The following is a 15,962-nucleotide window of genomic DNA, read 5'->3' as shown; positions in this document are numbered from 1 at the left end:
TTATGAGATAAGGTGCCCATTAACGGTATAATTTTTTCATCAGATTTTTTCAACGCAATTTTTACGATCGGACTGTACAGAAAACTGCTCAGTGTGTGCTGAAAATCATTGGAAAACCATTCTGTGAACGATTGGAACATAAAATGTAATTGGTCCTAATGTTGGATTTTGACAATTGAAACAGAAGAGAGAAAACACCCCAATGGACCACTTTATGAAAACAATTGAAACAGAAGAGAGAAAACACCCCAATGGCCCCCTTTATGAAAACAATTGAGAATTACCTTTTGATTACTTTCGATCATACAACAAAATTGATACCTGGGATGGAAGGTCTCGATTACCAAGAAAGGTTAGATAAACTGGGTTTGTTTAGTCTAGAGAAAAGACGCCTTAGAGGGGATCTAATTAACATGTATAAATACATCAGAGGGCAATATAATAGCTTGGCGGATGAGCTTTTTTGTCCCTAGGCCTTCTCAAAAGATTAGAGGACATGATCTGTGCATGGAGGAAAAATGTTTTAGCCATTTATTTAGGAAAGGGTTCTTTACAGTAAGAGTGAGATGTGGAATGCATTGCCACAGGAAGTAGTTATGGCAAACTCTATACCTGCACTTAAAGGGGGCTTAGATGCTTTCCTTGCGTTGAAACACATCCATGGCTACAATTACTAAGTAATGCCTAATGATGTTGATCCAGGGATTTTATCTGATTGCCATCTGGAGTCGGGAAGGAATTTTTTTCCCTTTTGGGACTAATTGGACCATGCCTTGTAAGGGTTTTTCGCCTTCCTCTGGATCATCAGGGATATGTGAGGGAGCAGACTGGTGTTGTACTTTGTTCTCTGGTTGAACTCGATGGACGTATGTCTTTTTTCAACCCAACTATGTAACTATAGATGATAGATAGACAAACAAGGATAGAAAGGATTAGTTATAGATAGTGAGATAAAATAGACAGATAGATACCTTCCGGATCTCTGGGGCGGGGCATGTATTTTGCACAGGCAGCAGTTCACTGGTGAACCTGCAGGAGGCGCTGCCCTCGCTCCATGTGCACATGTGGTGAAGGTCTGTGCGCCCCAGGCAGCGGGAGCAGTCTGTGGTGTCAGATGCACAATTATACACTTCCACTGGAAAACAGAAGCAGATTCATTTATATACAGTATCCCATCCATAATGTACTAAAATCAGAATTGTGAAAACATGCATAAATGAAGCCGAATTCAAAAAATGTCTATGACAGGATTAATTATTATTACTATTTATAAAACACTATCACCCACTGTCGGCCTGTCTGTAGGAATGCAATGTAGGTAATACAGGGTAATAGATACCAAAAAACTTCCAGAATATCTTAATTTGGATAGAAACAACGGTGGCCACACCCTTTTCAGTTCTTCAATAATAGAGCAGTTCTGCCCCAACCAGGGCCGGGCCAAGGCATAGGCTGGAGAGGCTCCAGCCTCAGGGCGCAGTGTAAGAGGGGGCGCAGAATTCATTCAGATGTCATTCCTAATTGTGTTTGAAGCAGAAAGAAATAAGAAAAGGGGATACATGGCAGTGACTGCAAGCCAGATCACTACATCACTACAAGCCAGATAACTACATATTAAGGTGTTGGGGAGGTTGTGGGCCCTGGGGCGCCTCTTAGTCTGATAGCAATCAGTGTGTGATGGCTGGGGTGGCAGGGATGGAGGGGCGCACTTTGGGATCTCAGCCTTGGGTGCTGGAGGACCTTGTCCCAGCTCTGGCCCCAACTCAACACCCCCTACATAGAGCCCCATGAGAGATAGTTGGAGAAGCAGGTGCACCCCCTCTTACGCTACGCCCTGGGACAGCTGGTGAGTGAGAACTTGGTCTGCAGTACGCTGCACCCAAGCAACACAAACAAACGTAAAGCAAAGAGAAAGTAAAGTAAAAGTCAAGTAAACATAAAACTAATGATTGGTCTCATATAGAGTAAGATTCTTCAAATTATCAAATGTTAATTAGTCACATCCCACAATAGGTGGGCTATGGGGTGGATAATAGGTATCAATCACATTAGGAGCTTTCCATTGGCTTCTATGATTGAATGACTGAAAGGTACAGAAACCTGAGTCCAAACTGGGAGCTTCTGCTGAAATGTACTCTGATTTCATGGAACCTGTGTTTTGCTACAGACTGTGAAAGTACGAGAATGTTTATCCTTCTAGTGCCTGGCAATCTGTAAACCTGGGTAGATAAAGTCCTAGCTGACCTTTCTACAAAGTAAGATGTTTAAAGAAGAACTCTGGATATAGTCTTCCCTACACCCCGAATTACTCCCTCTGACAACAGGGGAAAGAGGTGACCAAAAGCAATAAAACTTTGGTAAAAAATACATCAAGAAAAGTAGAGGTGGCTTACCTCTCCAGTGACACTAATGAGGTTGACTATAATTAGTTTTTGTTTTGTTATTATTAGTTTTTAATTGCACAGGCAACGCATTTCGTGGGTGCAAGCCCACTTCCTCAGGGTGATCAATCACCGAGCCAATTTTCTAAAGCCAAAAAGTTTGGTAGCCTTTCTTCTTTCTCCCTTTGAGAGTTACTACGCTAGCAAGGTAGCATGCATTCTTTAAAAGGAAATATACATGGCACCCTCCATATCACTCTCCCCTTGGGTTCCTTTTAAGGATGATTAGAAAATCGCTGACGCTGTGAGACTGAATAATCGTTATACATGGGATAAGGAAGCAACATCGACACATCACTATTTTTACAAGAGCCGAGATTCATCTTTTATGCTGAATAAATAGAAAGGAATTTTATTTTCCACACAGCAGAAAACAATAGACAGACATGAAGGGAGCTGAACAGGAAGCCGGCTGTGGGCTCAGAGGGGAAAGAACTTGTTCCAATTACAGAATGGGGCATCCAGGCAGAGTTTGAGCCCTCCTTGTCTCTTCCATTTATTCCTATGGACGCTGCAGAAGAGAATTACTGACGGCTCATATATGGAAAAATCATTACCCCAAATCTATGAGCTGCAGATGTAACGAGGCCCAAACATTAGAGCCTAATTCAATTTATGAGAGAAACAAGATGCAGCTTTAACTGTGATTTAGGTCAAGAATTCAGCACACGCCCCCAATCCTCCCAGCAGGAACAGGACTTTTTTGCCTTTTAATTTCTGCTTTCTGTTACTGCTTCCTAAAGGTGGCCGTACATCAGTACATCAGTGAGACCGAGCTCTCGCTGATCAAATCTGACTAGAAAGGGATCTGTTGTCTGCCCATACACTGCAGACCAATTTCCGATTTCAGTATGAATTCTATTCGACCTAGCGAAATCGGCCTAGTGCCGCTGCCTGACTGGCTGCCTCCCAAGTATAAAAATGTCCCCCAGGTGCACATGTGCCATAAAATTTCACCTTTCCTCCGGTGCGACTCCAAGCTTCCTTTGCTGTCACCGCCTTTACCGCAAATACATGTACCACATGGAACCAAGTGCTCGTGGCAAAGGTGGACACGACGGTGATCGTGGAGGAGGACAGAAAGTGCACCAGTGGACAGGTGAGATTTTAAAGTACTTCACACGGTCACACTTGCACTTGGCGGGACACCAGCCAGGGGTCCGGCGGTCGTCGCGATTCGGAATCTAAAGGTTAATCATCCTGCAAAAATCTCCTGATGTCTGGCTACCTTAAATCACTGATTTTTGATTAGGTGAAGTATCATTATAAGCATTATCATCTTTTATAAAGAAAGCGCCTTTACATTATGCAGTGCTGTACAAGTGATAGTATTATCTTGGCGCCAGTTCCAGTCATTGCCAAGTGTGTATTGGTAAACGGCACTCGTTAATATACTACAATATCGCATGTACAACACTGTTTTGTTTAAAATAATCCCCCATTGATTGCCTAAAGCTGGCCAGTAAATCAGTAAATGTCCTACCTGATATGGTAACACTATTCATTTAACCATTAGCATCCTTTTGTTGCCAGTACCCCCACTGGTTCCTGACACCTAACCCAAACGTTTCCCCAACTTAAAGGGAACCTGAAGCGAGTAAAGTTATTTAAAATAAACACGTGATGTAGCTGCAAATGAATATTACATACTTACCTCACCGCCAGTTCCTTTCAGAAGCTCACCATTTTCTTCTTACAGTGATCCCTTCCAGTTCTGACAAGATTTTGTCAGAACTGAAATATACCAGTTGCTGTCAGTTATATATTAACAGCTGTCATATACAACTGAATGTGAAAGGTAATGTCCATGTTTCCCTATCGCTCAAGTGGGTGATATTACAGTTTAACAGTCTGCTGACCAGGAAGTTGTTATGGGGTAATGGCCATTTTTAAAATGGAGGACGGAGAAATCCATTGATCACAGTGGACAAACGGGACACAGGAGAGGAGAAAAAGATTGAGAAGTAGACTGCACAGGAGGTAAGTATGACCTGTGTATGGTTATTTTGACTTATTATTTCAGTTTAGGTTCTCTTTAAACCCCTCTCAGATGTATAATCCTGAACTCCACCCATCATTAACTCCTTGGTGACTCCTACTCTTAACCTTCCATTCTAATGTTAGACCTCGTTCACAGTATGCTCATTGCCTGCAAAATGTTAGCTCATGTGTGCACACTGATCACATAACTGTGTGGGCAAGGTCTCACCAGTCTAAGGCCTCTTTTCCACGAACTGTTGAGATGTGTGCTTAGCAAGCAGTTACCAGGCAGCAGTGAGCAGTTTGATAGGCATTTCACTGCCTAGAAACAGTTCGTGGAAAAGAGGCCTAACAGACTGCATTTCCTGAATGCACTGTCTGCAGCACATTTCCAAATAACACACCTGAAAGCACATGCGTATCATAGACATAGACCAGGCTATAGGATAATATGGACCTGAACTTGCACAGGACAGAAGGAAAACATAGAGAAATACACTCTGTATGTATTTATAAAGTTTAGCCTGTCTATTCCCCCTCATCTGTTCCTAATCATCACTGTAATTCAATCTCTCAGCTGTGTCAGCTCAGGAATCTCGTTTGCCATGGCAGAGTAGCTAATTTGTAAACCCTAAGTCTGCTTCCATGAAAGCAGGACATAGACACACTGCTGATGTATTGCAGGATTTGTATCAGAATGTTTTTCTTTAAAGATTATTATGTTGTTGCTTATCTTTTAGAGCAGAGAGGAAGTTCTGAGTTCAGGTTCCCTTTAATGTGCAGTGTGTGTTGCATTTTGTACACTTTATAGCATAAACCAAGTTAGTGTGAAGGAGCGCCTCATCCTGGTGTCTAACCCTAATTTCCTACTCAATAAATGAACCTTCCTTTATGAAACCTCCGACCACTAATCTTCCTAAATGGCGTCTAACAACAGCCGATAACCCCAATGGCCATTTTTCTCTCCACAAAATAGATTTAGGGCCAGTGCACACCACAAACCGCTACTTTATCCGCAGACGCTAGCGTTTTTTCAGAGAGATTCTAGGCATGTGCAGAGTAATTTTCGACACATACCTAGTGTTTTTTGGAGCGTTTTGGTGGAGCATTTTTTTTTTTTTTTTTAACAGTAGAGCTGTAACTGAACAGCTTCTGTAACTAAAACGCTTGGAAAACTGCTCTGATCTAGATTTTTTCTGAGCGGTTTTCCACTTTCCTATACTTAACATTGAGGCTGAATCGCCTCACAAATCCGCAAAAATGCTGCAGGACCCGAGTTTGCGTTTGGGGAAAAAACAAATTGCTCTGGTGTGCACCTTCCCATTGATGGTTTTTAAATATGCTCAGAACCGCTCTTGGTGTGCACCAGCCCTTAGATCATATACATTTGTGGATGTCTTGTTTGAATGGCTTCCTTTAAATCACACAACAGCATTTCAGTAGGCCTGAGGTCAGGACTCTTTCTTAATCGTCATGATTTGGAAGAGTTATCAGAATATATCTTTTGTTTTCTATTATTTTTGCATTGGCAACATAAGTAACAAGTTTCACTTCAGTAAGAAATTTGTACACAGCGACTTGGTAAATGTAACTGTGTGGATGCATCTGCTTATTGTCAGGTTACTCCCTGTCTACTAACCCACGTGAGAGATGTCAGCACTTCCTAAACAAATTGCTCCATCTCCTGCCTCATGCCGATAATGCTTCAGATGGGTATATTATTATCTGTAAGGAGCCGGGTCACAATCAGCAGTCAGTTATCAATCTTGGCTGTCTCTCTGTATATATTAAAGCATCATTTAGTATAGACTGGGATGGAGGAGGCAGAGGAATTCTGTCTACAACAGGATGAAGTGGTGATGGGAGCTTCCTACATACTCCAGACAGTAAGAATAAATTCCTGTAACCGGCATTTACTAAACTGTTCCTATGCAGTGTCACTGCTGTACATGGGCTAACTGCAGTGAGGATATTCGTATAGTTACTTATGGAAATCCATAAGAAATAATTTAAGTGGACCTGGACTCTTGCACATGACAGAAGGAAAACAGAGAGAAATGAACCCTGAATGTATTTAGAGTTTAGTCGAATTCCCCCTCATCAGTGACTAATCACAAGCGTAATTTGATCTCTCAGCTGTGTCAGCTGGCTGCCTCACCAGAGCAGCTAATTTGTAAATACAGGATTTTAACCCTATGTCTGCTTCCATGAGATTTTTTGCAGGATTTGTATCAGCTGTAACAAAGAAATGTTTTCCTTTAAATACACTTACCAGACGTCCTATTTTACCTGGGACACGTCCCAGGTTAAGGGTCCCCTGTCCCAGCCTGCAATGTGTCCCAGGTTATGTCCCACTTTTGGCCACGGGGTGTCCCAGGGACTCTGTGGCCGCTGAGGTAATGTTTGCCTCATTTACAGTTTGCGGAGTCGGAGTAATTGTTTTCTGCTGCATTTCATGTGTCAGAGGTAACGGTAGTTGCATTTTATTTGTTGGAGGTGACAGTTATTGCAATTCATGTGTCGGAGGTAACAGTTGCTGCAGTTATTATTTGATGGTCATAGAGACTGCATTTGCTACTTTGGGGTTATTGTTGCAGCATTTGGCATTTTAGGAGCTCATGATTATTAAATGGTATGCTAATACTGTAGCATCAGCAGCTTCTGCAGATTTCGCAGACAATCTAATCCCACCATAGTCATAGTCTAATGTCCTACGACATTATTATATATTTATATAGCACTGCCATCTAAGGCAGCACTTTACAGAGAATGTAGTCATGTCCTTGGTGGAGCTCACAATCTAATCTTGACCATTGTCAAAGTCTAATGTCCCGCCATATTATTATTATTATTTATTTAATTTAGTACATAGTCATGTCACGGACTGACATCCATGATGCAAATCTCCCATTTCACTACATCATTGTGGGAACACTGCTTTCTTATGTGTTTGGGGAACATTGCCTAATCACCTTTAGGGTCACTTTTCCTATCTGTGTTTTGGGAGGAAACTCTGGCCCACTGCCTCGGAATTACATCAGTTCGCTCTACCCACACCATGTCATGGAAACGCCCATTTTCCCACTGTGGTCATGGACACGCCCATTTTTTGGCTAAGCACCCCCCTTCCCCTCCCAGGTTGAGCCAAGAAAAATCTGGTCACTGTACTTTAAAGGTTGTTGTTGCTTACCATTTAGAGCAGAGAGGAAGTTCTGAGTTCAGGTCCTCTTTAACCAATGGGAGCCTTTCTCCACTCTCTAGCAGGGTGGCTCTATAGGCTGTTTCTCTGACTTGTTTTACTGAGGTGTGTAACATGACTAGCCACATTCAGGGGAGCGGGGAATGATCAAGGGGCTTGGGGGGGGGGGGGGGCTGCTTGTACGCCCCTGCTAACGAGGGGGAATAAACACATATCAAACAATGCACAGATATAAACAAAACACAGAGGGGGACATTTATCAAGAGTGTCTGAGACAAAATAGTAGTAGGTTTTTAGAAATCTGTGCAGAATTGTCTCAGACATCCTAAGAAATCACTCAATTCCTTTTTAAACTGTTAGGAATAGGAGGAGTTATGAAGGTCTCTCAGGCAGTGCAGTGTGTGAGGGGAATTGCTGTTGCTGAGGTAACCAACATACCTGCTGTCAGCAGGCTCTGAGTGAGGGGGGGGAGGAGCCCTTGAATCACATCTAGCCTGCACTGCTGCACTATCTGGAGAACTGCTATGAATCACTTCTTAATCTGCAGCAGTTTAGGGATGGATTTGCACTTTTCTTAATTGTAGTGCAGCTCTAGAAATCCACGCTAAACTGCCGCTATTACATAGGATTTGAGAAGTTTCTTATCATGCAGAACAGTTCCTCTGCTGGTTAGAACAGTTTTAGAAGAAAAAACTGTCGGTAATGCGTTGATAAATCTGGCCCAGAGAGTTTAGCAAGAATTAAATATGATGTCACTGAGGAGGAAAACTGAACTGTGTCATTGTCACGGACAACATGAAGACACCTCACTTACCCGTCACTTTGTTGGGATTGTCGAGGAAGCGATCAGAATATTCAGCCAGCTGCAGATTCACTGAGAACTTCTGACTACTGTCCAACGTCTGCAGCTAGAAGGGTAGATAGGAAAATGTCAGCCTAAGCTAATGACACTGCTGGGCAGCCTGTCCTGTTTTACAGAGAGGGGAGGGGGAAGTGGGAGGTGCCCTACTACAGGGCCCAGAACAGAAGAGCAAAAGAGGCTGGTCATTAGTGATCCAACATGGCAGCTCTAGAACGGCACTATTGAATGGTATCAGGGGACACCTATACTAACACCAGTTTTCTGAAAAACCTTTCCATAAATTATTACTCCAGCCAACAAAAAATCTAGTCGTTGTAAGGCTTAAAGCCTGTTACACACTTTCAATTGTGATTGGCCCAACACTGACCAATTGTACCACCTCCATCTAATACGAGGGTTTACCTACACAAAATGCTCACAGTTGCTTACCCTCATACTACATGGGGGTGGTAAAATTGGTCAGTGATGGGCCAATCATAATTGAAAGTGTGTACCAGACTTTATCCTGTAAAGCCTGGTATACACATCCAATTTTGACTGCCCAATGATTGGTCAATTTTACTTCCATGTAGTATGAGAGCTTACCTGCACAATCCATTCTGTGTTCAAGTTGGTCCAACCAAGTCTGTGTTCTGTTGGTCCTCGTACTACATAGAGGTGGTAAAATTGGTCACTGGTTGGCAAATCAACATTGGATATGTGTATACACCCTTTAAAGGAATAGTCAGGCAAAAAAAAAAGAGAGAGATTTTCACTTACCTGGGGCTTCTACCAGCTCCATGCACCCATCCTGTGCCCTCGTAGTCACTCACTGCTGTTCCGGTCCCCCGCCGCCAGCTAGTTTTGTTTTTGCCGACCTCGGGGTTGGCGAGCCACATTGCAAACATTTTTACGCATTCCCACTGGTGCAGGAACACTAACACATTTTTTGCGTGTTAGTGGTCCAACGTTGCACCACTACCGCAAAAAATTGTATGTGTTAGGGCTCGTTTCCACCATAGCGAATCCGCATGCGGCGCCGACATGCGGATTCGCTTGGTACATTGAAGTGGCCGGGGCTGTTTCCATATGTGCGGCGTGCGGGAGCGATTTGGCGGCGGGCCAAATCTGCACGACGGGACCCACAGAATTCGCCTGCGTCGGGAATCCATGCGAATCGCCGCTAATGTATTTAATAGGAAAAACGCATGCGTTTTTACCTGCGATTCGCGTGCGATTTCGCACCTTTTTCAATGTTATTTTGCCCTGGCAGAGTCATGGTTAAGGGTGCCATGCGAAATCGCACGCGAAATCGCGGGTAAAAACGCATGCGGAAACGCATCCGCATGCGTTTTGACAAGCGTCGGGATGCCGGCGAAATCGCGTCGCAACAGTGGAAACGGGCCCTTAGTGTTCCTGCACCAGTGGTTGGCAACCCCGAGGTTGGCAAAAACAAAACTAGCTGGCGGCGGGGGACCAGAGCTGCAGTGGATGTGTGTATGCACCCTTAAGCCTGGTACATGCTTTCAATCAAGATTGGCCAATCACTGAGCACTTTTACCACCTGCATGTAGTATGTGGGTCAGCAGATTTACAATACTATGAGCAGATTGTGTAGGCAAACCCTCATTCTCACTACATAAACAGCTAGACCAAGGTTCTCCTTGAATACTTACACAATGACAGTCGATGTCACAGGCACATGTAATATGACACACAAGGGAATTATTCGGGTATGAATATTCGGGGGCGAGGGGGGGTTTGGGACACACACACACACTGGGAGAAATAACGGGGTCACACGCACACCGTGGCACAAACAGACAGATCTCTTACCAGAACCCCGCTGCACAAGACAGAGGAGGAATTTATCCATTTGGCTGGGAACGTCTGTTCTGATCCGAAGTCGCATTCCAGCGCCACATCCTAGACGGTGCGAAACACACAGAACATCTGCTGCTGATAACTCTCCCCAGCTATATGAAATAGAACAGCTCCTGTACTGAGCATTACACATTCCTCCTGTCTGGCTAGAACAGTAGCTGGTGAGGACTACTGGCCTTGGAATGCTAGGAACCCCAGGAGCCAGCAGGAGCAATACCTGTATGGGGTGTGCATGTTTCCTTAGTGTGGTCTTCACCCAGGTACTTACATTTCTTCCCATAATAATACTAATAGAATAATAAAGCATGTCCTTCGGTAAGGATGAACATTTTCCTAATGTAGAAAATTCCCAGGAATGGAAGCCAGGCTGACAAATGAAAGCCACTGTTTGACAACTGACTGACACCCTTCTGGTGGATTATCTGATTTCCGCATAGGAATGGCCAGTCATGCTGTGATTAACTAGGAAGGGGCCTCTGGCCAGCATCTCGTGTGTGTACAGGAGCCTCCACACCGTCCCTGAAGATCTGGCATGCTGGATCTTTAGCATCGTCTGACCGACCCTGAAAGCATTGTTCTCCTTCATACGCTGCCAAGCACTCCGTTGTGCGTCGCATGTAATCCCTCCTACACCCTATAGCAAAAGACGCGGGCTAGTGATGCGTCTGTATAGAACTCAGCCTCGAACTGTTGCCTAAAGGAATCAAGTCCCGATCCCTGCAGGGGACAGTCTTCGCATGTCTGCATGAGGCTTCAGCTCCTCCGGGGCGGGGCTGTGATAAAGAAGTTCCAAATATTAAAATGCACGACTCCCATTAGCCCCGTTTAACCTATTCCAGATGGCACAGCTCTGACCCCTTAACGATGAATGTGATTGGTTCACTCTGACCCTTTAAGGTTTAATGTGATTGGTTCACATTAATCACAGGGTCAGGAGCCAATGAAATGGTCTCCTGACTGGCGCACGGAGCTCAGCTATCAATGGACAGCTGAATGTAGCGGCAGCAGGGCCGCTTCTAGCTATGATGGGACCTTGGGCAAAAAAGACACGAGGGCCTCCCTGCACTATAGTGCTACAAGGCGACAGTGCTAGCCACTGGAGATTGTCAACAAAATGCTATCTATTTTGAGTTGCTGCAAATTTTGTTAATTTGATGCAGCTCAGAACTGGACCAATCAAATGCAATAGCTGATGATTAAGCGTTGATAAAATTAGCGTAGTATATGCATCAACCCAAAATGATCAGCGTCTCATCTACCCCCTCTGCTAGCCACTAACCATCAAGTAGGCTTATGTAAATGACTATTAGTAATAACAGTAGCCGTGTGACTGTGGTGGGACATTAGAGTGTAAGCTCCTGTGATTTGTTCAGCTCAATATTCTCTGTAAAAATCTATGTGATCTATTGGAATTATATACATGAATAAAGCAGACAGACAAACAATGCAAGCGTTCTCCTGATCAGTGGAGATTTTACCTGGGACAGGTTGAAGTTGGCCACGGAGAGGGCGAGATCTTTCACCACCCCGGTCGGCATGGGGGGCAGCTTGGTGGGCATTATCTGGGGACAATCCATGTCACTCTGTAAGGAAATAATAATAAAACCCAACAAATTAGGTTATCTGCATGCAAAAGTCAACTAAAATGAAGGCATTCAAACAGAAGGGTGCGATCTGTACCCTGTGTACTGATTTCCTATAGGGTACTGAAGGAAGAGGAATATGGAGGCTGCCATTGTGGACTTCCTTTTAAAGCAGCAGGGACAGCCATACTATCCCACGGAAAAAAAACCCACATATGTAAGTAGATGATTGTTCTACTTACACAACATATGTATTGTACTATGGATACAGAGGTGCCTGCAGAATAAAAGAACATGAACCAATATAAAAACAGTAAAATCAGGGGGGTAAGGGTGGAGTTACCTCCCCAGAAGGTCAAACACAACCAATGTGATTGGTAAAGACAAAATTTAATTTGTACTCCAAATAAAACAATTGCAACGCATTTCGTGGGTCTCACGCCCGCTTCCTCAGGCAAAATACAAAAAGGAGTAACTCAGACGTTGTGTAGTTGGATGGGGCTGCATTTTTTCCCTACTACGGAGAGTGACTTCTTAGCCTGAGTGGGGACAGGCTTATTTTCCCCATATGCGCAAAGAGTGGTTGCCTGACACTTGGCAACCCATGTTTTTGAGTATATCTCTACTTGCTATTACATTTATACCTCAATATCATCAATAATACACTATTGGGGGCTCCCGGTTGTTGTTTTGTTGTGTTTTGTTCTGTTTCTGTTTTACATATGTATTGTACTGTCCACGCTTTGATTTCATACCATGTCACTGATAAGAAACCCAATTTTTTCGGACAGAAATCATCCAAAACGATTGATCGGGTCAAGCATTATGATCAAATTGGCCGATATTGACGCTGAAAATCTAATGAAAACAATATTGATTTTGGTACCTTGGAATAAATGGATACATTTGGTCAGATTTCAAGATATGAGCTGTATTATTATTATTTTTATTATTTAGTATTTATATAGCGCCGACATCTTCCGCAGCACTTTACAGAGTGTATATATAGGCTCATCACTAACTGTCCTTTAGAGGAGCTCACAATCTAATCCCTACCATAGTCATATGTCTATGTGTGTATATTGTGCAATGTATGTATCATAATCTAGGGCCAATTTTGAGGGGGAAGCCAATTAACTTATCTGTCTGTTTTTGGGATGTGGGAGAAAACCGGAGTGCCCGGAGGAAACCCACGCAGACACAAGGAAAACATACAAACTCCTAGCAGATGTTGACCTGGCTGCGATTCGAATCGGGGACCCAGTGCTGCAAGGCGAGAGCAAATGTAAAACCCGGTGTAATCTATTGATCGATAGTATTCAACTGTGATGCTGTTTTGCTGACGTTTTGTTTTCACGGCAGAATCGTTCCGATAGATGCCTTCGATAGATAAAATTCCCGTCATGTCAGATTATCCGCTCGATTCTTTTCCGCTTGATTTCTCATAGAAATGAATGGAAAAGAGATAAGAAAAACGAGCGGAAGATAAAAGAATCGAGCAGGGAATCGAATGGTTAATAGATCCCACGGAGAATCGATCACAAAAAATGTATCGTGTGTTCCCAGCATTACACAACTGAGCAGCATCGATTGTCCCATCAAACCGTAAAAGGATTGGAGGGTGTATGGCTAGAGCTACAGCTGATCTATCATTCTTTTGTTCTGATTTCAGATCTGGATGGAATTCTCCTGACCTGTTCCTGAAGTGATCATCTGATCTGGGCTTCAGGAATATTTTTACCATTCATCTAGCAATGCCAGCAGCACGTGGCTCAGTCCTAGAGGAGGGGGTCACATGACGGGGAGTACAATCACCTGACCGGCGGGAACGTGGCTTCAACACGGGCCAAATACTGACACTCAGCATGTGTTTTGCCCGAAGCCGTGTAAGTCGTGTCAGCAAGTAAGTACCAGCTCCGCACAGCGTGATGTGCCTTCAGGAGTCAGCACAGTTCACTCATGTGCTTACTGCTGAGGAACTACAAAGCCCAGCATAGCCTGCAGCTGGAATATAAATGATATCAAACATACAGCGAATGGACAGAAATCACTAGCCGCATGTTATGGATCTCAGATCATTTGTGTTTTACATCAACTAAACCCAAAATGGCTTAATTTCTGAAAACAGATGTGTTGTGCACTATAAATGATCAGTATTAAGTAATAAATATTACTTTTAGCACTGCGTTTTCAAAGTGGAAGAGGGTTATAACACCTAAAAAAACAAAATAGTGCCCCAAAAATGATGCGTAAACCTCCCCCTTTTTTCCCTAAAATTGGTGTATATATATATATATATATATATATATATATATATATATATTTATATTCCAGATTTTTTTTCCGGTGTTACCTGGTCAGTATTGTGGAAAGGTGTTTTTTTTTCTGTTTTGCTACAGTAACAAGCTTATCTCAGCATTCAAATAACAAAAAAGCTTCCCTGTTTCGGATAAGATAAAGATACTATGACCACAAGGTAATTGAACCCCTCCTTTCTTTGGAGAGAGTTTACACAATGATGTAAGCATAATAACTAGGTGATGTTTGTTGTGGGCGGGACAGTAAGCTGTGGCATCACAGAAAAGCAGTATGGATGGAAACCAGCAGAAATATTATCTTTTCTTTCATATCACATTTCTCCTAAATTTGACAGTGAACACTAAAAACAACTGGATAGGCAAGCTAAATAAGTAATTTCTTACTGGATTATTTTTTAGTTAATATGGAGTTTCATTCCACTTTAACGCGGCCCTGAACTCTTGCACAAGAAATGCACCCTGTATTTATTTAGAGAGTTTAGCCCGTCTAATTCCCCCCTCATCCGTGACTAATCACAGCTGTAATTTGATCTCTCAGGTGTGTCAGCTGGCTGCCTTGGAAGAGCAGCTAATTAGTAAACACAGGATGTTAACTCTATGTCTGCTTCCATGAAAGCAGGAAGTCGACACTGCAGATCTATATCAGCTGTAACAAAAATGTTTTTCTTTAAAGGTTATTACGCTGTTGCTTATCTTTTAGAGCAGAGAGGAAGTTCTGACTTCTGGTCCGCTTTAAGAATAAAGTTTTAAAACTGGGCTTGCCTGCAGCTGTACACTTATGCAAATAGATGCAGGTCTGTGTGCAGGACATGCTGGAGCTTGTAGTTCAGTGGTAGAGGGTGAACAGTACTGTAGAGATGAGGAATGGAGTGGAGGTGCAGGAAGCGGCAGAGTAGGCTGTCATTTCAGCACTTTATAGTCACAAACTCTCCTGGGACTCCATACTGGACTCCTATTTTCCCTCCCAACACACTTCCTCCAATTCACAGCTCCCAGCAAACAATAGCAGAGCCTTGTGATCTTCCTCTGTGAGATAACTTCACTGACAGGTGACCCCTCTGCTGGCTAAATTTATTCACATCCCCCTTGGAGTCAGACAAAGGTTGTGAAAGACAAGGACATTGTACTGACAAAATGGGGGCTATGATGGCACCATATATAAATATAGAGAGAGAAGCTGGGCGGGGGCAGGAAGGAAGAGGAGGCACAGATCTATTCATCTGACAGTATGGAGGTAAAAAAGTTTAACAAACGACTTATCGTATTGTCTTAGTTTCACTTAAAGGAAAGTGATGTGAGAGGAGGATGGAAGATGCCATCACTAACTTCCTTTAAAAAATATTCTTTACTTGGCTGTTTCTTTTTTAAATTCCTGTACTTAGTCTAGTTTTCCTCTTACTACAGGTAGTCCTCGGTTAACGAAGAGATAGGGACTATCTGTTCTTAAAGAGACTCCGTAACAAAAATTGCATCCTGTTTTTTATCATCCTACAAGTTCCAAAAGCTATTCTAATGTGTTCTGGCTTACTGCAGCACTTTCTGCTATCACAGTCTCTGTAATAAATCAACTTATCTCTCTCTTGTCAGACTTGTCAGCCTGTGTCTGGAAGGCTGCCAAGTTCTTCAGTGTTGTGGTTCTGTGATGCACGCCCCCCTCCAGGCCCCTCTCTGCACACGGCCTGTGTGTTATTTAGATTAGTGCAGCTTCTCTCTGCT

At 43.2% G+C, this 15,962-nt stretch overlaps 1 protein-coding gene across 2 annotated transcripts in view; it reads right to left on the bottom strand.

Moving 5' to 3' along the window:
• PLXND1 (plexin D1) overlaps nt 1-15,962 on the bottom strand; it is a 211,101-nt gene that overhangs the window by 91,260 nt on the left and 103,879 nt on the right. For both annotated transcript variants that reach the window (XM_068252759.1, XM_068252760.1), the window contains exons 9-12: nt 11,824-11,928; nt 10,298-10,387; nt 8,435-8,528; nt 972-1,135 (exon numbers count right to left, since the gene is read on the bottom strand). In XM_068252759.1, the coding sequence (XP_068108860.1) occupies nt 972-1,135; nt 8,435-8,528; nt 10,298-10,387; nt 11,824-11,928 (453 nt within the window). The remainder of the gene's footprint in view (nt 1-971; nt 1,136-8,434; nt 8,529-10,297; nt 10,388-11,823; nt 11,929-15,962) is intronic.

Source organism: Hyperolius riggenbachi, chromosome 9, assembly GCF_040937935.1.
Source record: "Hyperolius riggenbachi isolate aHypRig1 chromosome 9, aHypRig1.pri, whole genome shotgun sequence".
Classification (NCBI taxonomy): domain Eukaryota; kingdom Metazoa; phylum Chordata; class Amphibia; order Anura; family Hyperoliidae; genus Hyperolius; species Hyperolius riggenbachi.
The sequence above is the reverse complement of the archived record's forward strand: the minus strand, read 5'-3'. Positions and strand labels throughout refer to the sequence as shown.